Source organism: Apteryx rowi, unplaced genomic scaffold, assembly GCF_003343035.1.
Source record: "Apteryx rowi isolate R43461 unplaced genomic scaffold, aptRow1 scaffold_60, whole genome shotgun sequence".
NCBI classification, from domain to species: domain Eukaryota; kingdom Metazoa; phylum Chordata; class Aves; order Apterygiformes; family Apterygidae; genus Apteryx; species Apteryx rowi.
Window position 1 is genome coordinate 641,760 of NW_020450872.1, and position 25,929 is coordinate 667,688.

The 25,929-nt window shown below is 46.1% G+C and overlaps 1 protein-coding gene across 1 annotated transcript in view; it reads left to right on the forward strand.

The window, feature by feature from the left end:
- Positions 1–7,761: 7,761 nt before the first annotated feature.
- Positions 7,762–25,929, forward strand: part of ILDR2 (immunoglobulin like domain containing receptor 2) — a 32,201-nt gene continuing 14,033 nt past the window's right edge. Inside the window, exons 1-6 of the mRNA XM_026083422.1 lie at positions 7,762–7,795; positions 8,795–9,127; positions 10,222–10,341; positions 19,838–19,894; positions 24,485–24,631; positions 25,379–25,555. Of these exons, the coding sequence (XP_025939207.1) occupies positions 7,762–7,795; positions 8,795–9,127; positions 10,222–10,341; positions 19,838–19,894; positions 24,485–24,631; positions 25,379–25,555 (868 nt within the window). The remainder of the gene's footprint in view (positions 7,796–8,794; positions 9,128–10,221; positions 10,342–19,837; positions 19,895–24,484; positions 24,632–25,378; positions 25,556–25,929) is intronic.

Below are 25,929 nucleotides of genomic sequence, written 5' to 3' on the forward strand. Positions count from 1 at the left end.
GGCGGGCGGTTTTGGTCTGTTTACTTCTGCGGGAGAGAGGCGCCGGGTTTGGGGGGCGCCCGCGGAGGCAGCGTGCGCGGACCGCGCTGCGGGAGGCGTGTGCCGGGCCCCGGGGCGCTGCTGGCGCGGGGGCCCTGGCGGCACCTGCCCGTCCCGTCGCGTCGCGTCGCGTCCCGTGCCGTCCCTCCCGGCAGGGCCGAGCTCGGCGAGGTGCCGCTCCGCCGCGGGGGCGGGCGCGGGCGCGGGGCTGAGCCCCCGGGGCAGCGGTGCCGCTCTCTCGCCTCCCCTCCGCGGCTTGGCGCCCGGGGAAGGCGGGCGAGCCCCCGGCGAGCGAGCGGGGAGGGGGCAGGAGGGCTGCGAGGAGGGCAGGGGGCTGGAGGGGGCCGGCCAGAGAGCAGGGCAGGGAGGAGAGGAGGGGGTTGAGGGCAGCGCCGGACTGAGAGCGGCAAAGCGGGCGGCAGCCGGCGCGGGGGAGAGGCAGGGGCTGCCTCCCGGAGCCGGTGCAGCAGCCAGGCTCGGGCAAGAGCAGGAGGCTTTCGGAAGGGCTGCAGCTGGCTGACTTAGACAGGGAGACCGGTTAGAGGCACAGGGAAGAAAAAGAAGCGCTTGGATTAGGTGGCAAATATTTCCCACCACTAGTGTATCCCACAGAAGAGACCTCGGGCTCTTCCCTCTTCCTTTTCAGATTTAGGATTCAAAAGCAGTAAATTCAGCTTTTAGTCATAACACCTCTCTCCCACCACCCACCCACCCCTTTCCTTTCTTTTTCGCTCTGAGTCATCTTCAGCACTGGTGCCTGCCTGCTGCTCCCTTCCAGGGTTTCATGGCCTCATCTGGGGCTTCAGCTCATCTTCCCTCCCTCCCTCCTTCTCGCTTGGCTGCCTCCAAAGGTGTACCGCTTCGGTCTGGGGTGCCAGCGCACCCAGACCTGCTGCTGCACACCTACCAGCCGTGGTAGTATACTGATAAGTAGCTTCCAGGGACTGGTAAAGAGGAGGAGTGCAGGGTGTAGATAAACATGGCATTACATTCCTCCCTCTTTTTAAAGAGCTTCATTATCTGGGCATGTCTGGCTAGGTCAGGACTTTCCCATCAGTCTAAAAGACTGGGCTGTTGACACCTTTCTCCCCCTGTTAAGGGTAGCTCATGATTACTGACAGCGCCTGACTGCAGTTTGGAGCATGCAAGGTTTGTGCAGAGTGAGAGGTGCTGCTGCAGTAGGAGGACCTTCCCGTCTCCTCTAGTCCTCAGCTTTGGAGGCAGGATTGCCTGCCCCTGGTATTGTTGGCGGCCGGCAGGCGCAGGCTTCCGGCAGGCAACAGGTTAGCTGTGTGCTGGGAGATGGAGGCAGCCTGTGCCAGCGTGCTCCCCTCCTGCCTCCCAGCCACTGTTGCCAGGGATGGAGCAGGGGCTGCTGTCCTCTTTTGTGGCTGTGAGAAAGCAAATAAGCAAAGGTGTGTGTGAGTCAGTGTGTGTGTGTGTGCGCGCGTGCAGAGAAGAGGGCGAGAGACTGACTGGCAAACGTGGATTCAAGATCTTTTTTCTCCCCAGTGACTGTGCAAAGGAATGAATGGTCTTTATCAAGGTAAGGAACCCTAATCCAGCCAAATCAGTACACTCCCGCTCTGAAAAAGAGAAGGAGGAGGGGGTCAGGAGGTGGAGAGAGCAGGGTAAGAGACTGTGCAAGATGGGGAGGAAGCAGAGAGACAAAAGAGAGCAAGAAAGTGAGAGAGCTTCTCACCCCCCTTCCTTCCCCTCCTCCCTCCTTTAGGTAGGCTGAGAAATTTCTAATCGGCACTCACAGTTCCTTTCCTCCCAGCAATAATTCATCTTTGTCCTTTGTCTGTCTTTAATTTTTGGCTCTTGCATTTATCTTTTGTTTGTTTTTGTGCACTGTGACTTCTCACTGCAACTGCAGAAAGTCATGTGTGAAGTACAGGGGGCTTGGTCAGGCTTCTCTTCCTCCTGCCCTGTTATCCCACATGCCTAAAGCTAGCGTTTTAATAACAATAGCAAAAGGATGAAGAGCAAGTCGTCCTTTATTCCTTCTGGTGAAGTGGCATGGTTTGGGACGTGTGTGGGAGTGTGCTCCTCTCATATGGTGGAAAAAGAAGGTACAGTTTTTCAAGTGTCTCTAAGCCCCTTTGTACAGCTGGTTCTTGTAAACTTACAAGTGTTGCGTCGTTCTGCAATGGGGCCTCCCCTCATGTTTATTCTTAATGCTTGATTCCTAATGCATTTAAAACAAGAGAGAAGTGCTGCATTGGAGACTAAAGTTCAGCGTTTACCCACAGAACAGGAGAGCAAAGCTTTTTTTGTTTGTCTCTTCCTTAAAACTCAGCCTAAGCCTGGAAAGATTACAGCTAGGAGACTGTCCACATTAAAACATGATCTTCTCTCCCTCTTAAGTCATTTTTCACTAATAATTTGGTACTCAGTACCTTTCTGCCTTCGCTGTGCAGAAGAGTCACTGAAACRGTTTAACACAAAGGTGGGTAGATTTACTACCTCTGCTTTGGCAGCCACAGTTTAGGAGCTCTGTAAGGGCAGGCAGCAGATAGAGGGGGCACGTTGGAGCACAGTTGTGCTTTGCTCTTTCCAGGTCAATTGAGCAGACTCCCTGGGATGACAGAGAAATGGCTGGACTGTTTTTCTCTGCCTTGGTTTAAAGCATTCTTCTGACTTCTCTTGATTGGCTGCACCCACCATAAGCTTAGTGTAACTGGGGGGAAAAAATCACATTTTTCTTTCTTTTTATTCCTGTGAATAAAAAAAAAACCTGGAAAGGGACTGACACCAGTGGAAATCCCAATGCCACCCCAAGGTCAAGCATTATGGCTTGGCGTTACAAGGCTTGGAGTGAAATAAGACCACTCTTCCAGCTCTCTTCGTTAGTTCTCAGGCTTCTGCTGGTGACCTATTGCTAAGTGACAGCTCTGGGAATGATTTCTGTGGTCTTGAACCAAGACTGTGAAACAGGAGCCACCTGACAGTTGTAATAGCCTTCAGACAGTAATAAAACAGGGTGGATTTGATCTGGTGGCCAAGGCTGAACTAGTAATTCACCTGGAAACATCCAGGGTGACTTTGGGGAATGTGCAAAAGGGACAATAGAGAATACCATGTTGTAAGAGGGTGTAATGAGTGTGGGGAAGCTGTCGAGAAGAGACTGATACCCAGAGAAGCCCATGAAATGTCCTGAGCTGTTGTACACAGCCCTGAAATGCCAAGGACTATGCAAGGGCTTTTACTTCTCCAGTGAAGTCAGAAGCACAGGATGTCTGAGGAACCATATCACAGAATGTGGGAGTGGGAAGAATGGTCCAATGTCCCACACAGTCACTTTGCAGAGTCCAGCCTGTGTCCTTTGCAGAGCATTTTCATAGTGAAGTTCTCTGTCCCAAGAGTTGGGTGTGCAAGGCCATGCTTATCTCTGGCTGCTTTGGTTTTGCCCCCATCCACCTTAAGCAGCTGGGGGCCGAAATTCTGTTTTGCTACAGAGCGCTACCATGTTTCTGCCTCAGCTGCAGTTGACCTATTTAGATCTTGGTATCTTGCTGGCTAACAAAGTTGACAATTAATAGCCATGGAGGTAGGAACGGAAGTCCAGTAGGAACTAGACCATGTCATCCAGTTCATTTTCCATAAGCCACACAACAAAATCTGATGGTCATGGTTTTTGCTAATGAAGTGCAATGAATTGGATTTAGACCAACCTTGCCAGTATAGTCAAGAACCTATACAACACAACCTCAGTGATCACCCTGGCTCTCCATTCACCTGCTTACACTTCTGTATATCATCTCTGACTTTCCACTCTCAAGCCCAGATCTTGCACCTCCTGAGTTAGGCTTGACCCACACTTGAAATTGTTGACAGCATGCCTCTGTTCAGCAGGGAAAGAAATAACACCTTTAACTCATGTGTACTAGCCAAGACTCCAAAAAAGGTACAGCATTTTATGTGAGTAGTTTGTTTTGTTTGGGGAAGTGATGTAAAATATCCTAGGAGCACTCTGTCTTACCAGTGGAGGTATGCTTTCCTGCCAAAACCCTTAAGTATAGTCTTGGACTAATTCTCCTGAGCTGCTTTGTTCAGGACCTAAGGACTTTCATTCTCCTGTATGCACACCTGCTGCTCGTGTCAATAAAGATGCATAAAATCTGGCAATGTAATTTTTGTAGGTTCATAGCATCAGCTACACTGCCTCAGGCAAATGGTGGTGTGGGCCAAATAATTACCAAGAGAGAGGTGATGCGCATGCAGACAGGGAGAACCATGCTGACCTGAAGAACAGCACATACTGCCTTCTCTTGGACTCAACTCTTATCTTAAGTGCTAGAAAGATGCAGCCTGAGACCTATTATATTGAACTGTATTTGGTTGGTCATTACAGGGATTAGTGCTTCAGATCAACTTTATTCCATTCATAAAGGCTATCTTAAGGCTGTGTAGTGAAGCTAAATCTTCCTGGGACCCATCTACCCTCAGGGAAGCGTAGGCTCCTCCTGAGGGCAACTGAAAGCAWGAACCTCAGTTATCACCTCTGAATTGCCCTCTCTCTTTTAGTCRTAGAAGGCACTTAACAGAGATCAAGCTCACAAGGCTGAATACAAATACTCCCCTTCTATAATCATTTCCTGGAATTTTCTTTAATCACTGCTGAAATGTATCAGTGATAGCTTGTGTCTAATGTTGATTGCATAGTTTGAATACATAATGTGAGAATAGTTTAGGGAAAGAATCACAGAGAAAGGAGACAGATACACATTGCCAATAAGAAACAGGCAAAAAMCATAACATTGTATTTTTGAAATGTGATCTTTTTTAAGCTCTTTCTTCATGAGTGTATGCACAGATGCACAAGCACACACACACACACACACTCACACTCACACTCACATGCAAACACAAACATGGATTCTTTTTGCTTTCTGAAGGTAAGGCTATTGTGTTTTTAAGGTGTACCTGATTAATATTTGCAGACCTTTTTCCAGGGCTTTAGGAGAATGAGAAAGGAGAGTAAAATTCTCATGTAATCCTATGACTCTAAGAACTAGATTTTTCCCGTGAAAGTTCAAACATTGTGAAATTCATAATAAACAGGTTGCCTCTCTGGAGTGCAGGAGTTAGGTTTCTGTGATTATTTTGAAATAAGAGCCAATCTTATTCTGTCCATGTTAGTCCAAACATAGCAGAGCACAATTCAGTTCTGTTTTAGTCCTAGTTATATTAAACTAGACCAAGAGCTACCACAGTCTGCTGTCACTTAGCTTGTCATCATCTTTGCTATTTTTCCATCTTTGGTATCTTCCCATTTTTGGTATCTTTTTGCTCTGCTATGTAAGCAGCCCACGCTTTTGTCCTCTGACACATGTGAGGCCTTTCCTATCTTGGCTAATGTCTTTTGAATATGTTTGAGTTCAGCAGCTTCTCCTTTGACTTGAGGAAGCCCTAAGCAGACCTCTGTAATTTGCACGCACAGACACAACTGATAGGTATAAAGCCACCATCTTGTCTTCAGGCAGTCTAGTATCCTGTTAGCCTTTTTAATAGATGCTGTTGTAGCAATGACATAGAATCTGGCTTGTTTGTTTGTTTGTTTGTTTGTTTGTTTGTTTTGGCAGAGGAAATAACAGGTGTATGATTTCCAAGTTCAGCCCTATATAATTGTACATGTATGTAATTTGACTTAAATAGATCTAGAGCTTCCATTGCTCCAGTCTCTCAATCTGAGATACCTTGTTGCTCTCGAATGCTATTCCTGGAAAAGATCTGAAAAGAATATTAAAAAAGATCATAGAGAACTCAGGATAGGATACATAAGATGCCAGATAATTTACTGCACATTTCCCAAACACTTTTTGATAGAGGAAAAAAATTTCCCCAAAGCTGCTTACAAGTTTCTTTTTCTCAATATAGACATTCGCATGGGGGTGGGGAAGGGAAAGTTAGTCAGATGAGAATTTGCTAAAGCTCAGCTAATCATTTATTAAAGCAGTCCCTGGGTTGCCAAACTCATTAATCTCATTAACAGCGAAGGAGGGCTACGGTGCCTAGTTAACTGAAAGCACTGTGTTTACTAAGCACCAGTACTTCATTCACAAGGGAAAGATTTAAATATTCACTGTGTCACTGTTTTTTCCCTGAAGCTAAAGTAATGTGATGGGTGACTTGATCAGCTCATGTCACATGCTGACTTTGGCCATGGACCACGTGGGGTCAGGCACAGAGCTGTCAGAAAAAGGTTGGACCTGGGACCATTCATTTTTCAAGGTGTTTGTCATGTCTCTTGAATTGAAATGCAACCCAGGAAGCATGGGTCTCTGGAGAGAGGAGAATAACAAAACGTCACCGCATGGTTCCCAAGTTGTTGCATGCCCTCCACATTTCTGTCCCTCTTCTCAGGCCTGGCAGAAACATGCCAGCTGCCACTGCTCAAGTTATCACTCTGCCTGAGCCTCAACAAAGTGGTGGGACTATCTCATGCCCTGGCCCCTCCTGTGGGAGCATCTTGTAGGGACCTCAGCTGTGCTTCATGGTATTCTGGAGAATACACATGCTTCAGCATCTGGATTTTGATCCAGACAGTTCTGGCAAAACTGATGACATCTCCTGTGCAACTTCCATCCAGCACAAGTACTCTATGCATAATATCATGCCTTCATTAGATGTATAGTCCAGCATTTCTCCACCCTTGTGCACTGCAAGCCCTCACTTAGTAGGTCTCCGAGTTAAATCCTGCCCAGACCAGTAACTCTTTGTTAGTATCAGTGACTAGTTTGCCTCTCATGTGAAATAATGTTTAGTCTGTAGTATGTTTTTATCCCCTAACTAGTGTTTATAGGCTTTGTTGTGATTGACAGTATAGACATTGATAACTTGTCAAAGTGCATATTTGGTGTTGGTCCAAGCCCCGCACTCTCCTTTGGTCCTGGCTCCTGGTCATGAGGTCTTTGCTTGCTTTCGCTTTCCAGCTCTTCAGCTGGCTCCAACTTGACCCCATCCCTCCCTGCCTGCTGTTTTCCTTCTGTTGATGCATTCACTGCTTGCTCTCTCTCTGCTTTAGTCTCTATGCCTTTTTTCCCTATCCTCAAGATATCTTCTATCATTTTAGTTTCTTTTGCTAGCTCCCATCTACTTCTCRTCTCCAGTTTTTGGAGTGGGTGGTTTATTTTTGCTGACTTCATTTCTTCTCTTCACTACATCTTTTCTTAATCTCCTGCAACCTGGTCCCAGCCCTCTGAAATTATTTTGATCTAGGTTGAGACACCTTCTTTAGCTTCCTCCAGCTAAATATAACCCTTCTGGTTTCCTGATTGTCATCCTTCTATTTACCCTTGTGCTTCCTATACTTACCTTGGTATTTTCTTCTTCCTCTGTCTATGTTTTTCTCTTTCTTGGCATTTGTCCTTCTCTCAGACTGCTTCCCTACACCAGGAAGACCTTTTTTTTTTCTCGCTCTTTCATTCCTCCCTATGCTTCTCCTAACCCTGCTAGTGCAGCAGTCCCTCTCCCCGTGCAGTGTGAATATGCCCATCCGCTTTCTTCTCCTGAGTATTTCCTTGTGTCTCTTCTTTTTTCGCTATGCATTGCTCTGTGTCTAGGGGTRTATCTTAACTGTGTGTACGAAACTGCCAACATCAGCACTTTCCAAACTGATTTGCCCTTTCTCCCATACAAACCACACGGACAGGCCCTGGTGTTCCTCAGCTGCAGAGAGTGCCCCTGGTTACAAACTCATGCCACCTTAGGTACACCATGTTGCTCATGGGCAATTCCTCTGCCCCCACAGGTAGGCATGTTGCCACTTTGGAAAGTGTCAGCATATGTTTCCGCAACCATGTAAGTGCTTTATAAGTCATTGCTGCCTGCAGCGTGGGAAGGAGGCAATGAGGGGCATGCATGGGAGGCTTTTGCCATTCCCCTGCGAATAGATGGAGCACCTCACTCTCCTGAGGGCTCTCTGCTGGCRTCACTGACCAGCTCTCAGCTTTGCCCTAAACTACACAAGAATGTGGCAACAGCCCCATATGCAGTTCATTCCCATGTGTCTTCTCTGAGGCCCTAATACATCAGCCTGGGCTGCAGCTTTCCTGTCAGCTGGCAGATAAACATTACGCGCTGAAAGCCATCTCTTCCCCGGGAATGTAAAAAGCTTGAGTGTTTGGGCCGTTTTTCTCTACACCTCCCACACAGAGCAATTTCTCTCAGTGCTACATGCCAGTCACAGCAGGAGTTGTGCAATTGGGATCCACCTCTTCTTGCATTCTGGAGTTTGGCATGGCAGTAGCACTAACTGGGCACTGGCGTGCAATATGCTGGGCCAGGGTCTGTGCGCTGACCTACCCTTAAAGAGGAGGGGTGACACCACTGAAATTGGGAGGGGAATGACTTGTTCTGCATTGGGACTGGTATGAGCTCACGGTCTAGCCCCTTGGGTAACCTGCTTTAGAAGTGGAGTATAGCTGTCCCTAAAATCTCTCTCCCTTATCTAGGAATCTGCCATGGAAGCCATGAATCAGCGTGTCACTCTGCTAGGGTCTGTACAGAGTATAGGAATGCTACCACATACGAGCCTTGGGCCCCATGGTGTTTTATTCTTCATTGTGGCTGTATTCTATCAAAAAAGCAAACTTACTTTTGCTGCCAACATCCCTGCTTATATACACTAAGGGCTATTGTACGCTAACATGTGAAACTGACAGTCATTCTAATTTTATGCACGTAAAATGACTTAACCTCCTCTTCAAGCCATGTGAAGGCATATGACACTCATGATTTTGTCTTTTAGCTGAGGTGGAGGGGTTGCAAGTCACTGTGCCTGAAAAGAAGAAGGTGGCCATGTTGTTTCAGCCTGCTCTGCTTCGCTGCCATTTCTCTACTTCTTCCACCCAACCAGCTGTGGTACAGTGGAGGTTTAAATCTTACTGCCAGGACCGGATGGGAGAAGCTTTGGGTATGGCAACTTCTGGCTTACAAACAATGAGCAAGAGGAACCTGGACTGGGATCCCTACCTAGACTGCGTGGACAGCAGGAGGACGGTGCGCGTTGTGGCTTCCAAACAAGGATCTGCCGTCACGATAGGGGACTTCTATAAGGAAAGAGATGTCAGCATTGTCCACGGTAACTCTCCTGCCTCAGTGATGCTGATGGGGGTTAGAATTGGCAGTTTGGGGTACTAGAGGCCAGCAAGAGTTGTTCAGTTAACTCTTTACCTTAATAAAGGCTGCTGAAAGTGAGCTTTTGTATGTCAGACATTTAGGACTCAACCAACCAACCCATGCAGGTCTCTAACCCTGACAGAGAAGTCTTTTCCCTTTGACAAAGGGGAAGCTCTAGTTTCCAAGTCTTTTTATTCTTGGCTTCTGTATATTGCTCTGTATATAGAGATTTTCCTTAACACAGGAGTGCCAGCAAGCAAACTATAAACTCAGTCTCTGCAGGCTAGGTCTGTCTTCCTTAAAAACTCCTCTGATGTTTCCTCCCTTCTGAAATACTAAAATTATCCTATAATTTTAATTTAATTTATAATTTAATTATAATCCTCCAGGCTTAACAGCTTACTCCATYGTGAACATTAAACCCACACAGCCTTAGGCAATATGAAAGGAAGAGATTTCAGTGGGTTGAAGTCAATTTGGGTGGAGATAAGGGGTGGCAATGTCCTTAAAAGTTTGCCATGGAAGGTTGTGCAAAACTGTGTCCCTCAAATTTACAAGCCTTCTGCTTCACTCAGAAGACCGCCTAGCCAGAAGAGGAGGCGAGTCCTGGGCCCCTTGATATGGAGAGCATGCATTCACCCTCAATGGGGGTGAGGGGAGTGTTTTCCCTTCAATCAGTGTAATGTCTTTGGCAGATGGCTGAAGTGCAACAGAGGAGATTGCCTATGCCCTTCTTGCCTGGCACAAGCGCTGTCAGGACCCCAGGCCTTAGGCAATAGGGAGGCCAAAGGGTGATGTTAGTTAGCCCTCCTGCTCTCTGTGCTTGCAGAATGAGCTTCCTCTTTGACATTACCAGTCTTCCCACTTACAGCCCCAGAGTCTTGAGCCTGTTCAGCTTTTTCTCAAGTAGTGTGATACTCTGAATAAGCCCAACCCCTCCTCTTAGTAAGAAAACAGAATGGATTTGTGAGTCGGAGCTGGGCCTCATGCTTTCAACACTTCACTCCTCTGAGTGGTGTTGTAGGGAAACCCTGACTTCTCTTTTTTACCTTTCAGATGCAGACCTTCAGATTGGGAAGCTGATGTGGGGAGACAGTGGGCTCTATTACTGCCTTATTATCACACCTGATGATGTGGAGGGCAAGAATGAAGAGTCGGTGGAGCTGCTTGTACTTGGTAAGTTCTCTTAGCAGATTGCCCTGCGTTCAGTAGACAGCTGATGTATCTTTCATTCTGTCTCTCTGCATATCTCTGCACCATTTTACTATGGATGTAAGATCTATGTAAAACAGTCCCTGCAGTACCTTCACCATTGCCTTGCACTTTGTGCACTCATTCACACCTAGACAAAGTGGGTGGCAAATGCTACCAAACCAGAATAGTAATGTTTACACCCACATTGCTAGCACTTTACACAGGTGTAAATGACTACAGAAAGTTCAGGGCTGTGGAAAGTCAGAACCCTTGCTTTAAAGGCACAAAACAATAAACTTGCAGCAAAGTGAACACCTGAGAATGAGTCTTTAAAAAATAGTCTCCTAAAAGTTAATCAAATTGTATGTTTTTTGTAGTCTTTTAACATTCCCTTGGTCCTACTTTTCTGACCTGTTGGGATGTCAAGACGTGTTGTATTTAATAGCTTGAGCATGTCAATATGGTAGATTCTTCTGGCTGTCTGGCTAATTACAGTTGTACAGTTAGAGGTACAGTTTCACGATCACCCTAACCAGATCTGAGCTGGTGCTGCCACTGAAAGGATCTATCCTCCCTTCAGTTTGCACTCCTGACTCTGTGTTTCTGTTGAACTCCCTTGTGCAGCATGGTCAGCAGGATCGGTTTATTTCCTATTCCCAAGGTTAGCTTTCAGCAATGGCTTCTGCAATCCAGCTGCCTGCACAGGTCAAGAAAGCATCCATCCCAGCTGGGGGAGAGAAGCTGAGTAGAACTAGGCCTTTTTAGGGGCGTTTTGTTGAGACTGCTTTAAGCCAACTATAGTACTTTGCCCCTAGACTGCCTTAGTTATATTGATATAAGTGTTGAATAGCTATATCCCAGGAGGGTAGGATGAGTTTTTTCCAGCTTACCTTAAGACCTCCTGACACCAGTGTTCATTCTGCTGGTCAGTATGCTTATGGTTCTTGACTGTACAGATTCTACACATCCTGTGAAGGAAATATAAAAAAGGATGAGTCTCTAGCGTGTGGGTGATATGTGTAGGTATATGGTAGAACACATCTGTCAAGAGCCCTTGATCTCATGGCTAAGATCAGAATTTAATTGGCATTTACATTTTGGAGCTATAGTAGTCATCAAAAAATAAAACCAGACTGAAAGGCTTGGGTGAGGGATTTCAACAGTGCTATCTCCTCCACTCATTCCTTCAGAACATCAGGTGATGGACAATTGGGGAATGGGTCCCTACAGAAAACAGTGCCATACCCCTGTCCAAATCCACAGTATGACTGTGTATCAGATACTAGTAATAGGTGCAAGCCTGACCTGTGATGGTTCAGGTGAGGCTATCCCTGCCAGGTAGCAGCAGTAGCTGTTATGTAGCCTCCTCAGAGGAGCTGACTGTGGCTGCATGATGATGAACTGTTGAATTTTGTCCTTTCTTCACCTTCCTGTCTAGATTTGGTATCTCTCCTATCTGTGTCTATAACTGTGCTCAGACACCAGTGATGATACAGTGCCATGGTAACAGGAAGAATCTGTTTTTCAGTGTGTACAGAAGACTACATGGGGGAAAAACAAAGAAATCCCCTCCTCCGAGGCTGGCTTGATGATGCCCCTGGCCCCAGTTCATTGCGGTTATGTCGGGAGGAAATGTGTAGCTCAGGCTGCATCACCTGAACTGTGTCTGCTTTTCTGTTCACCGTAGCCTGCGTGTCTGACCTTGGAGTTCACGCAGTGCTCTTCGCTAAGTTTGGCAGCAGCATGAAGGCATACCTATTGTGGGTATACTTTGTTCTGCCTCATGCTGTTTGGCGCAGCTTGTGTGTATTTCTTCTCCTGGGTAATGTGTACTGAGGCGGCATTCCAGTTTTCAGAGCAATTCCAGGTTACCTACCCATCTTCCTTCCTTTCCTCTTCCCACCTTACTCTTCTCCTTCCACCTTTGTCTGTATTTCTTCTTCCTTTTCCTCTCTTTCTCTCCAGTACTGCCTAGAGGAGGAGGAGGCAACCAGTAGTAAAAATACCGTTTCTTAACATCCTGCCATCTTCTGGGATACTTTTTATTCCATCCCACTGCTCTTCCAGATACTAGTGACTTGCAGGAAGACAGTGAATACTGATGTGGATCTGAGAGTGTCCACAGTCCTAGGGGATGCATGGTAAGAGGGTTTTGTTTGCTGTTTGCTGCTGTTTGGGTGGAACCCAGTTTCCCTTTTGGAGCGGCTGGATCAGTGGAGGGATGGTATCTGTAAGAGATGCTGTGGTTCTCACAGCACATTGCTGTTTGCTTCCCACTACAGTGTTTTTTCAGATAAATTTTACATTGCTTATAGATTGAATACATGAATTGACATTTTGAATAGAGCAGGATTTTAATTTCTTTCATCTTCTGAATAGGAGAAAATGGGAAAATTAGAATAAGAAAAGAAACCAGTCAGTACAGAAAAGGAAGAAGGAAAATGTCCCTTCTGGTGGTTTTACATTAATACCAAAACTTAAGGTGTATTTTGCTTAGAGAAAGATGCTACTAGACAGGGCAAATTAATCTCACTTAGAAACCTTGGAAGATCTGAGAGGCAAACTGTAAATACCTAATGGTGTGAATAAATGAATAGAAATTTGCTTAGCTAAAAATGCAGGATTCTGCGATTACCCAGTGAACTGCAACATTAAAAATTGGTCAGAAGCCACTTTTTCACAACTCTGAGAAAAATCCAAAACTTGAGCATATTATAGTATTCCTTTGTTTTCTTAGGGAAGCAATCACAGGGACTTCTGGCTCTGTTTGAAGGTTTTCCAGTGCAGTCTGAATAGCGAGTCTGCCTAGGTCATGATGGAATTGAATGTTGGGATTTGTCATCTGCATGTTCATGTTGAGACACTAAGAGACTGGACAGCTCTAGGTAGCATCAGAAAATCCTATGAGCTGTCTTCATTTCAGGCCCATTTCAGAAAACCATCTAAGCATTTATTTACATCCATTTGTGCTCAGCAAAGCTGATAGGATTTAAAAAGCATACCTGATGTTAAGCATGTATTTATGTACTTTGCTGAAAAGACCATACAGTAGGTATTGCTTAGTCAGGGACTTACACTAACCCTCTTTAAGGGAATCAGTGGAGGGGTGGGAAGAGGAATAGTAGAAACTTCTCTGCCTCAGAAAGACATTGGCTAGAAGTGGACCTACTGCAGAGTAATGAAAAAATTCTAATTAAAAAGTATTATTACACTTTTATTAAATATTTGTATTTTGGTGGTGCTTGAAATCTCCGAACAGGGTCCAGCATGCTAGAAACTGCATGAACTCTACTTCTGCTGCATCAGGGCTAATACAGAGCTTAGCAATTGCACAACAGGAGTCAAGCAATGCTCTCTGCACTCATGTTTTTCACTAGAATATTAGAGCCCTTTGCTGACATTACATCTAGGCTACTGAATCCATTTGCAACTTTGTACATTGTAATTTTTTTAGAATTAATGTATGATTGAACCAAAAAGGCTGAATTCCTAAATTTAAGGAAGTTCACATTTCTATTTTAGTAGCTAGCAGCTGAGCACCCTGCTTCTTTAAACATGCAGGCAGTGCTCCTAATCAAATTGTTATTCATAGCACCTATGCACTGCTTTTCATATGAGAATGTCCGTGGGCTTTAATAAAGTCATTCAGTGCAGCCTTTGTTTAAGGAAACTCCCAAGTGTATCCGTGCAGTGGGTGCAGGGTGCCTGGAGTAACCCTTGAATCAGAAGTACAGGGCAGTGTCAACAGATACCCCATCGAGCTTCATGTGACTCAGCCCACATGAGGAAGTGGTCTAGCTTAGTTGCATGATGTTTCATATACCCCAGTAAGCCCATCTGAGAGCCAGAATTTGCTAGTAAGATGCAGAGTCTTGTGAGAGCAGCTATACCGCTCTCATCCCAAGCTGGTACATCTACAGATGCTGCAGTGGCTGACAGTGTAGGTCTATGCAAGCTCGGGAATGTTTGCATTGTAAAATTTTACATAGTTTAGACATACTTTGAGTTGCTTCATTCCCAAGAACATGCCAGGTTCCTGAAAGGGGCAGGAAAGTGATCCACTAATCCCAGTTGTTGGACTGATGGGTTAGTGAGCCGTGTGTTTTGCTGGGCAGCTATTGCCTTCTTTAGTTCTCTATCCCATTTGGCAGCTAATACTGTGTGAATGATATATTAGTGGAATATTATTTTATGAATTAATCTTTTAGAAGCTTCAGCTTCTACTGCCATTATGTTTTAAATTGACAACAATTAGCAGTTGAGATTTTTTTAATTTCTGAAGTTAGCAAGCACTTAACATTGGTAAACTGAGATCTTCGGTAACATATTACCAGCCAATATTCATATGATCTAAAAATGAAAAATTTTAAGTCTAACACCCATAGGTAGGAATGAAAGTATATACACATACACACAGCATATTTCACAGTAACTAATGTACTAATACAGACATGCGTTGGCTTACGGAGAGGATAGATCCCTACTGGGACGTGTGTGTATGGTGCTCCATGCTAATAAGACAGTTCTTACTCAGCAAAATGACTCAATACCTGGTATAAAAATAGACAGGTTTGGAATCTCTTGTGTTCCAGGAGAGGTGGTATTATAAAAGTTGATGTAGTTTCAGAGATAGAAAAGTTCTTGGCAAAATTTTCCCTTAAAGATGAGAGTTTTAGGAGTTTGCTCTGTTACTCTGAAAAGCTGCCAGCAGCGTCCGAGCCAGTACTTGGTCACAGGGCTTGGCAGTAGTGTTGGTGCTGTTGGCCCTGTGGTGGAGGCTAGAGGGCCAGGACTTGGCTTGGGCAGTGTCCATAAGCGACTTCATAACGAGGGCTCTCCGACCTTGAGCTGTGCTTTTGTGACCGATGACGGGTAGTGCTGGCAGGCAAAGGCAGTGGTAGGCGTGGGAGTTCTCCGCTTAAAAAGCTAGCAAAGGCCTTGATGCCACCAGGGACACCAGTGTGTCCCCTCCTCCCCCCCCCGCCAATGTGCATGGCCTCCTTTGGTCCTGCAGCCGTGCCCCGAACCTCCGCGCTGCCTCCTTTGCAGTCTCGGTCCAATCCTGCTCCTGCTCATCCTAACCCAGGCTACTCCTCGTTGTTTATTTCACGCCATTTAGAGGTGCAACTTGTTGCCAAGGTTTTTTTACCGTTCTTTTCCTTCTTATTTGCCAGCGACAGCCACACGCTGCTAACAAAGGATTGGCATGATTAAAAGACCTCCCTTACTAAGGGAGCCATGGCAACAGCCTCCTTGGAGGTCTTTGTTGCCTGCTAAAACTTTGATCTCCAAGAAGGGCTGCTGCTGTTTCTCCCTCCAATTGACAGAGAGAAAAGAAGGATGGGGAGAAAGGATAAAGTTTACTGCTAGCAGAGAGAGCACAGAGGAATTCATTGCAGAGCCATGCTCTCCCAATAAATCTTGCCAGCAGCTTCCTTGGAAAAGTGTCTGATTTACAAGAGCCACACTTCCTCTTCTGTGCTTTCCAGCCTCCCCGTGGGGCAGTGTCCAACGCCAGGAGCCTGTGGCTGTGGCACGACCTGGAACATTTTTCTGCTGCTGAGGAAGAAATACTTCCCTCTTCAGCTACTGCCTGCCATGCTCCTCATGGCTGCAGGTAGGACTGTGGAGGCAGTCCCCAACAAGGGAACATATTCAACATTTCTTCCCATATTTACCTAATATTTATCTTATTTATGTAATTGCCAGTATTTACCATATTCCCCTGTTTACCCAATTGACACATTCCTGATTGCACCTACTCTCACTTTACTCATGTTTCATCATTTCTTTTCAGCTACGGCGCTTACCCTAATTATTTTTGGGTCTTTTCTCTACAGACTCTCTGCTAAGTATCTGCTCGACTCCAGTTTCTCCATGATCTTTCGTTCTTTGCTTCCTTGCTTTATCATCTGCCCTTCCCTTGCATATTAAGTTGTCCTTATTCTGCTCCTTTTGTACGTTTGCACCTTCTAGCTCTGCTCTGCATCCCTTCAACTTTTCCCTCTCGTATTTCTCCTCCCACCCTCTCCTGCCGTGCCCTGCTGGTGCAGATGCGGGACTCGTGGGCTGCACCAGTGCCGGCCCTGGCTGAGCCCTGGCATGTGTGGGGCTCCCAGCGAGGGGCCTCTGCGGGTGGCACGTGTGGGAAAGCAGTGTGCAGCGTGGTGGGAATAGAGGCGGTAACGTGTCCCAGATTTTTGCTGGAACAAGGACAAACTTCTAGTTTGAACAAAGCCACCCAAGGACGACCCTGGTAAACTGGGCCATCTATTCCCTTTTTCACCTAGGGGTATGTGCTGGGGCTCAGCAGCGAGAGCTGGCATAAGGACTCGTAGCACTTGCAGGCGGAGAGGAAGCGCTGGGAAGATGCTGGAGCGAGACAGCCGTTTCAGTCCATTTATCAAAATGCCTCCGGTCTGCTTTCCGAGATGGGCAAAGCCATCGCAAAGGGGCAGTGCAGCCAGATGGGCTCCTAGCAGGACCCTTTACTAAATTGTTTTCTGCCCACCAATTGCTTTGCCACCCCAGCCCTCCACCTTTCCAGTTTCCTTAAAACTAAGGAAAGCAAGGGGGCGGATACGGAGAGCCGTGCCCCGTGCAGGGCGGGAGGCGAGGAGGGCGCCTGCCTCAGCCCCCAGCTCCCCAGAGCCATCCCGGTGCCGCCGCCCTGCACCACACTGCTTGCTCACATCCTCTCTCTGTGCGTGTCTGCTTCACTTGTTGCTCACAAGTTGTGGGAGGAAAGTCGGCCCTGGATGAAGGCGCAGGCCGGCGGTGCCACCTCCCTCTGCTGTTGCTGTGGAAACGGCAGGACGAGCCAGCGAAAGCCCGGGTCAGCCCCAGCCTTTCGCTAAAGCCTGCTTAACAGCCCGCATTAAAAATGAGGAGAAAGGGGGAAAACCTCTTGGTAGGGGGAAGGGTTATCAGGGAATTCATTCAGCCTGGCGAGAAGGGCCACCGTGCATTGAAAGCTGCTGGGGGCACAGTTGCTCAGAGATGGAGTTTTTGTTTGCCGCTAGCCAGCTGGGCTATTCAGGACGGCAGGTTTAGGCTCAGCCACGGTTTTGCTGCGCCGAGCTCTTTGTGCCTCCCTTCTGTGGCCGAGCCCCGTGCCGGCCAGGGGCAGTGGGGCAATGCAGGGCTGGGGGGCAACCAGGGGGTCTCCAGGGCTGTGTGCACCCCACTGGTGGGGGAAGCAAGTTCCCTCTTGTGTCCCAAAGCAGAGACTGAGCAGAGCCGAGTGAGGTTGTGAGAGAGAGCCGAGCACAGACAGCACAGAAAGACCGCTTTGCTCGCCTTCGTAACGAGTTAGAAAGTTCTCACAGCGTAGTTGTTTTTGAGGGATGCGTCTTCATGTGTTATGCCTTAAACATGCGAATGCGCCAGTTCCTCTTGGGGGTCGTGAGGCACCTGGCCATAAGCCCCAGCACTTGCAGAGATCAAAGCTCTTCAGGTAGGTTCAAAACAAAGCAGGCAGCCATTTGGACTTAAGATAACATTTTTGCTCTTTAAAGGTGTCACTCCCTTTGCTCTGGTGTCACAAATCCCAGCCCTAAATTAGCTCTTTGCCTCCAGCTATTTGTCCATCGACCTCTGCCGTCCCCACTAGGACTGCACGCGCTCTTCCTGTGTGGAGCCGGAACACAAGGAAAGCAAGCTGCGTGCCCATGTCTGCCTCTATGTTCTGCAGGCATGCAGTTCACATGTACATTATATGCACATGCTGGCCTCTGTAAGAATTGCATATTGGTTGTGCATACTGTGAAAATAAGGAATCTTTTAATATGCATGTGGAACATACATAAATTTAGCATACTGTGATGCAAGGCACACACTTGGTGCATGTGTTTGGAGCCCACTTGTGATACCTAAGACTGATCCTGAGCATGTGTTATATGCCTGCCTGTATCTTGTGAGCAGAAAGCATACATGAGCGCTCTCATATACCATTCTAGCTGTAAGCAGTTTGGACGCTTGATGCTTCCAGCAAATGGACTACAAAGAATGTCATGAAACTCTGTGTATGTGTAAATGAGAATGTTTCCATAGAGTGGCAAGAACCCTATTTTGAAGTAATAAATGAGCAACAATTATCTGAAGGATCAGCATTACATCTTTTGCTAAGGCTTCAGGAGCGCATCATGACTAATGGTGTTACAGTGAGTACTAGAAAAGCTTTGATGAGTTGCAACCGGTTGCAAAGCATTACCTGAATTCAGAGTATGTTTATTATGGCTCCAGCAGGCATCCGTGTGGATTTTTGATCTCTACAGAAGCTCTGCTGAAACAGTGAGGAGAAAGGAGAGTGAGAATCTCCTTGATTATAATATCCTTCAAGGACAGACTAGAGGTCAAGAAACTTGGGATCCAGTTCATCATTGTGTCTGAGCACTGCTTAGTGCAGGACCTGAAGCACATGTGGGGAGGTTAAAGGTAGCTTTCTACCACTTCTGCACTGGCTTACCCTCAGCTGTCTTTTATGGTCCATCCACAATATATGTCTCTCTTCAGAGTGCAGCTCTTCTACTTCATGCATGTCTTTAAAAAAACTAGCATGATACTGATGCTATATAAAACACCACATAGCACAGCTGCACATAGGGCTGTTCTGCTGATGCACAGATACATGTAAATTATAGCTGAACACAGTGCAGGACACTTGCTGTTTATTAGAAATATCCCAGACATTCAGAGCCAAAACAAATAGGAACCAAGCTGCCTTTGAGCTTGGGTTTTGTTTGTATTCAGTTCTAAATTAAAGTAGGGCTTTGGGGGTTGGTGGTGGTGGTGGTATTCTTTTGCAAAGCGATCCCAGGAAATTCTACACAAATCCTTCTGTGGTTGGTTTGCTTCACTTGAAAGTTGGTCTCATTCACACAATCCCATCAAATTGTGCATGGATCTTGAAATAAATGGCATACACTCACAGTCGTGCTTCAAGAATCCTCTCCTGGAGCTGTCTCTGAAGCTGCAGAGCCCCACGTGGAGAGCACCACCTGCGTGTATTGAATGCATGTGGCTGACTTATAAAGACCATTGGGTTAAAGATGTTTCACATCCATCCCAACTACATCAATACATTTTAAAAGCAAAACAAATCTGTTTGAGGGCTGCTGTGCATTTCCAGGAGCTTTYTGCATGTGTAGAGCATAACTCTAGAAAGATACTACCTTGCGGTCACGCTAAGGGGGCCTCCCTCTTCCTGTCATTTTGTGCCTAGATCGGAGAAGCTCTGTTCCAGATTCTTGGCCCTGCCCTGCTGATAAAGATAAAAAGCAGGGACAGAGAAATGGCAGAAGTGCAAAGGCAAACACCAGGCATGGAGCAGGATGACCTCTCTGATTGATAGGAGTTCACTTAACAGAGTGCAAGTGGACTGATGAGCAAGGGGACTGGAGGCTAAGGCAAGGGGCTGGGGAGTGTGTTTTGCTTGCAGTAACCTCTCTCCTTCTTCTCCTCCTTCTATCTTTTCTAGGCAGGACAGGGCTGCTTGCTGATCTCTTGCCCAGTTTTGCTGTGGAGATTATGCCAGGTATTCAGCCATTTCACCCTTTAATTACCCAGTCGTCTGTCACCTTGTCTGTTTATCCCTCTGCAGCATCTTTTATGTGGTGTGTGTTTCACTTTTACATGTGTCTTATCTGGGGAAGAAAAGAAAAAAGCCTGTCGCTTACTGGGAAAGCGTGTTGGCTTGAGAAATGAGAGCTGATGCTGGGAGTGGAGGAGGGATGGCCATGCTGGGAGGCAACATACAGAGATGGTAAAAGTCATGCCGGGATGAGTGCAAGGACAGGAGGGCCAGCACTGTTCGTGGGAGGCTTTACTTTGAGCTCTCTGCTCTCCCCCTGTCACCCTGAGCAAAGGTAACTCCAGTCCAGCCTGCAAGACCTCAGCAGCCTCACATGCCTGTGCAGCTTTGTACGTCAGCCACTCTTGTGCAGTAGTAATTAACACTCGCCCTGGCTTTGTACTGTGGGTACTGTTATAACCACTACCACAGATGGTAGCACAGGAGGTGCTAGGAATAGAGCACTGGCTTAGCAACATGTCAGTGGCATGGTTGCTCTTGTGCTACATGGCCAGGACATTACCTAGGTAAGACCAGGTGGTTTTGGACCAGACATGAGCTCTCTGCTCATGATAAATCCCTAGCTAGGCAAACTAATGATAGCCACCAGTTTTAGACACCTACCTAAAGAGGAAATAGAGACTGAGCAACAGATGGTCCTTGAAAGGGAAGAGCTGTGAGAACATTTAGCCCTGGAGTCATCTGATCATCCCCTGACAGAACCAAAGTAGTGTTTCTTTCACACTTTTGTGCAAAAATGCAACTCTACATGTATGCATGAAGCTTGGTAAATCTGTCTCAGAGATGCAAATGGAGAGAAGGCAAACATCCTCCAACCTCCAGTGTTACCTAAAGCTCCCTGCAAGTTTCAGTGTTGCAGGAAAGGGATTGGTCTTTACAGCGTACACAGATTCATTTTCAGTTGCCTAACACTTTTTTTTTAATTATTTTTTACAATTTTGTTGAATGGGTATGAAATTCCTCTGTGTTGACCAGGTAGTTTTCTGGTACCCCCACTGCATAGGTATAAAAAACAAGAAAGTGTAAAAGGCAATGGCAAAACACATTTCAGCTGTTAGCGTTACTGGTTACCTGAATAAACAAAATCAGATACTCATGCAAGCACAAAATTATAGTTTCCAGACAGTGAGGATACATAATATTTCATCTCTGTAATCATTTTAATCTCAATGATACACACTGAGATTCACATTTGTATCTGGAAGGACTGTGATAGAAGATAACAGTTATCATACCAGGGGAAAGATTAGGGAATTGCAGACATAAGTGCATGCACTCCCAATTTTGTGTTTAAAGGAGGAGGCAGAAGGCTCTTTTGCTGTATTCTTAATCTCATCACAGAAGCAAATGCTCTTTCTATGAAGCAAAATCCTTCCTGATTCATAGACCCCTGTGATTGAGACACTGATTTCAAACATCCCCTCCTAGTGCGCAGTGAGTATTTTGCAATGTGTAATGTGCATACTACATTTGACCTCTTTTTATGCTCCTGGAACATTTGCAGGAAGACCACAGATTCACTTACAATGGACTTTGTTTTTTTTTTCCTCCACCAGGCTTTTATCCTTTATGGAGTGATGGTGAACAGTTCTCTAATAGCTCTAGAGATTTGACATCTGAGTTTTAGTGCATAGCTGTGGCTGGTCACTTGTGTCATGCGATGCTATTTCAGCCCCTCTTATAAATGATAGTTGTAGAGAACAAATGAGAACATGGCAAAGGAAAAGCACCTGGACTCTTGCCTTGCTCAAGGTAGGATAGTGGGATAATCTCAAGATTCCCTTGAGATTAGGAGGTACAGAATTGGAAAGGATAGTCTAGCTCACCATCTTGCTTGCTATCCCAAGCACCATGTAATTTCATCCTTTTCATAAGCTTAGCAAGCTTAAGAGTAGTAAGGTTTTGGCTTTCCCCTCTCTCACTGGCTGGCTTTCTTTGATGTGCCTCTTCTAATTTACATCTGCATTTATTCATAGTTTGTTTAATACCCATTTATTTAGGACCGTTAACTATAATACCTATTTTTCCTCCTACTGTTCATCTTCATAGCATATTTATGAGCAGCAGCTACATATGCTCTCAGCCTTCTTTTCAACAGACTAATGCAGCAAGTTTTCACTCTCCCTGTGCAAGGCAGACTATCTAGTTGCTTGATGACCTTAAAATCCCTGCTCTGTATCTGCTCCAGCCTGAATTCATCTTTTCTTGCATAGAGATGACCAGAGTTGTATACCATCAGTAACTTCATCTGAAGTTACATGGAGGCCTTGTACAATGGCATTAGTATTTCCAGATAGCATTAATATCTCCTTCTTGCTACTGGAAATCCCTCCTCTACTACACATAGGATTACATTTGCCTTTTTTTGTTGCTCTGTCATGTAAATGGTTACAGTATTATATATGGACTAGTATACCCTGTCCATTCTTCTCTTTTGCAGTTGTTTCCAGTTTCATCAGTTGGAAATTGTTATTTTTAATCCTTGAATGTATGACCTTGAAATTTAGTATTGTTGCACTTCATACTTCTTATTGTAGGCCCAAGGACAACAGGTCCTTTCTGTAGGATATCCCAGTCCTCATCTTTACTGACAGTGCTTCCCTACCTTTCATACTCAAGTTATATTAACACATTCCAAGGTTATTCATGAAAATATTAAATAAGGTGGCTCCCAGAACCATTGCTTGAGGAACTGCATTAGTAATCTCATATCAGCTGTTACTTTTCTGTTCAGAAACGCTTCCCTTCTGCCATTTCCTTATTCATTAGCTGAATTTTTCTCAACAAATAGTAACTTTACCAAAAAAAAAGTAATTCTAAAAGGACCAAAATTATCTGCAAATTTAAATGAAATTCAGCTGTTTCATCTAAAAAAGGGATAACATATTCAAAAAAAATAAAACATTCCACTTCACACTTCTGAAATGAAGTGTTTTGATTTGTAAATGCCAGATCCTTCACTGACTTTTTTTTAAAGGAAATTGTAACTTCTAAATTAAAAATGCCATTTAAAAAAAGGAATCATTTGTAAAAGAGTTAAGGAAAGCTCCAGTAAAGCAAAGCACTTTACTTTTGTTCAAACAAAGTGCTGTGGATAATGAATCAAAAATGAAATTTTTCATTTTTGCATTTTATTAAGAACTAGAAAAATGTTTGTTTTGGTTTTTCCAAGCTGAACATTTTTCCATGACTTTTCAGCTCAGTGACCAAAGTGAAAAGTGCGCTGTTTTCCCACTGTGATTGTGTACCCACACCGCAATCCTTGTATAAATCCTTCTTCAGCTTAAATAACAATGTCTCAGGAGGCCCCTTAGTGAACACTTCAGTTTGGAAAGGGTGGTCTACTGCTTTTTTCCCCTCTTGGTATAAACCCTACCCCACCGCAAAGCAGCCCCACTGCTTCTGTATTTTCTTTCTTAGTGTCTTTTCAAGGTGATTATTCCCCCTTATGCATCTGGAGTCTTTCCCCACAGATTTTCCCTCTTGCCAGGGGTCTGAATTCTAGAGAGGTTTGTGCATCTCTGACTTAAAACCAATTCAGGTCTCCTATACACACAAAGTCCTGAAGTTTCTTAGTCAGGAGATGCTCACTGACCATTCCCTTAATCTGGGGAATCGCTGAGTGGTGGCTGGCACACCTTTGTGCACGCAATCCCTTGCAAAGCTTTGGGCTGCCAGGCACAGAGCTGGGAGCTGCCCTGGTGTGGGATGGGCACCCACTCCCACCATGGCTGCTGCTGCTGCTGCAGATTTCCCGGCAGCAAAGCCTGAACCATTTTCTTGCTCCTTTTCCCATGTAATGTGAATGGAGCCCGTCCAAACCTCATCCCTGATTTGTGCGGACCAGCTCTTCTGCGCTGTCACTTGTAGGGTGTTTTTCAGTTGTTCCATTTCGGAGCCTGGAGGATTTCGTCTGAGGCATCAGCGAAAGGAAAAAAAAAAGTGGTTGTTAGGTTTCCTGGCTGGCTGCAACGCCTGAATAGGATGTTCTTTCAGCACATTCAAAAGAATAATTGCATGCGTGGGCCTGGTTGCGAAGGGGCAGGCCTGGCTCGTTTACTGGGTTATTTATAGCATGCTTTCCACCACCGTTTGTCCCATTAAAACTAGAATATGGGTAGAGAACAAACACACAAACAAGACATGAACATGGCCAGGAAGAATGAGTCTTTGATGAGAGCCAAATGTTCATGGAACATGTCTTGTGGCGTTTATACAGCTCTGCTGTGGGACTGGAGGATTTCCATCCTGGGGAACCATAGCCGTGCCGCTCACCTCTTGGGCAGCCCTCCTTCCCTCTCAGACACAATGGGAAGGGACCATGTTTCAGTAGCTCTGGTTCTCACTGCAATGTGCCCTTTCTGCCTTGACACAGAGGGGGATGTAGTCCTAAACAAGGAGGGAATCCACTTCCTTTAAAGCCCTGCTTATCTGTTTTGCCCCTGTACCTCCACCGGGAGGAGGATGCTGCCATTCTCTTTTACAGTGAGGTGCAGTCCTCTAAGTATCTCATTTTCTCCCTGTTTTTTCCAGAATGGGTCTTTGTGGGCCTAGTGATCCTTGGGGCGTTCCTGTTCTTCCTCCTGGTTGGGATCTGCTGGTGCCAGTGCTGCCCGCACAGCTGCTGCTGCTACGTTCGCCTCCCCTGCTGTCCTGAGTCCTGCTGCTGTCCCCGGGCGTGTGAGTGACCCCATGCAAGTCTGGCACAGGTCTCTTCCTGCACCTCCTTTGCTCCCTGACAGAACCGGAGAAGCAATCTGCTCATGCTCTTTCCTTTGCCCTGAGCACTTTGCTTGACTGAAGAAGGAGTTCCTAGGGAGTGAAGCATCTGACCTATTGCTGGACGGTTGAGTGCTCAAAGTTAATTACAAATGTAATTCCCTGAGCCCTCCCTGCCTTGGCAGCCATGCCTGCTTCTCAAGTGTCATGCTCCCCTTTCAAAGTTGTCGTCCTGTCAGTGAGTGTTGCGGGGGCAGAGCTGAGAGCATCCTTGGAGGTGTCTTCCTGACACCGCAAAGCAGCTGCCCTCTACAACAGTGTAAAATCCTTACAACCCAGCAAGGTTCCCAGTTAGGCTCAGGCAGATCTGTCAAGTTTCATGAGCCTCACCCCTGCAGCTTGAGTCATCAGTTGTTTTTAAAGTTGAACTGCTGCTAAACTGTGGCAGCGGTAATGCAGGCTCTAACACACTGAATGTCTTTCACTCACTGGGCAGCTTGGAATATTCACCTGACAAGTAAGCTGCCATAGCATTTTTTAAACTTCCCCCCAGTGCTCTTTGAGGTTTAGAGAAATTCAGGTTGGTGCTTGTCTTTTGATTTGTCCAGTTGTCTCCTACTGGGTTGTCCCTAAGGTTGATGGCGTGCAGGTTTCTTGGGTTCAGGGGAGACTGGTGTGATGCTGACTGCTGCTTTTTTTCTTTTTTAGTGTATGAAGCAGGCAAGGCAGCAAAAGCTGGATACCCTCCCGTGGTCTCCTCCATGCCAGGTCCATACTACATCCCCACTGTTCCTGTAGCTGGTGTACCATCTCCTGCTGTGCTGATGGATAAGTCGCACCCCCCTCCCTTAGCCCCGAGTGAGTCCAGCGGAGGAAGCCAAAATGGTAATTTGCACTGCTAGGCACAACGTGCAGGCCCCTGACTGGGAGCAGGGCTGGGAAAGGGAGGGACAAATGTCCCTAAAAGAGTGGCATGAACAGAAGAAATCCAGAGCAACTGCGTTTTAATCCTTGCCCTGCCACTGACATTTCCATCCCTTAGGGCCACGTGGACCAACTTTTCCAGTGCTGTCAGCTAAGTGTCAGTTTGAGGGTACCCAATTAGACCAGTGGGGTTTGGGAGGCTACGGTCATACCCTGGGCCCCTCTCATTACAGCAAACTTTTACTTGCAAGGGAGAAAAGGATAAAGATGGTTGCAGGGGAGCAGAGGCAGTGGCCATTTTCCCTGCAGCGCTGATGCCTTGCAAGCTGCTTTTG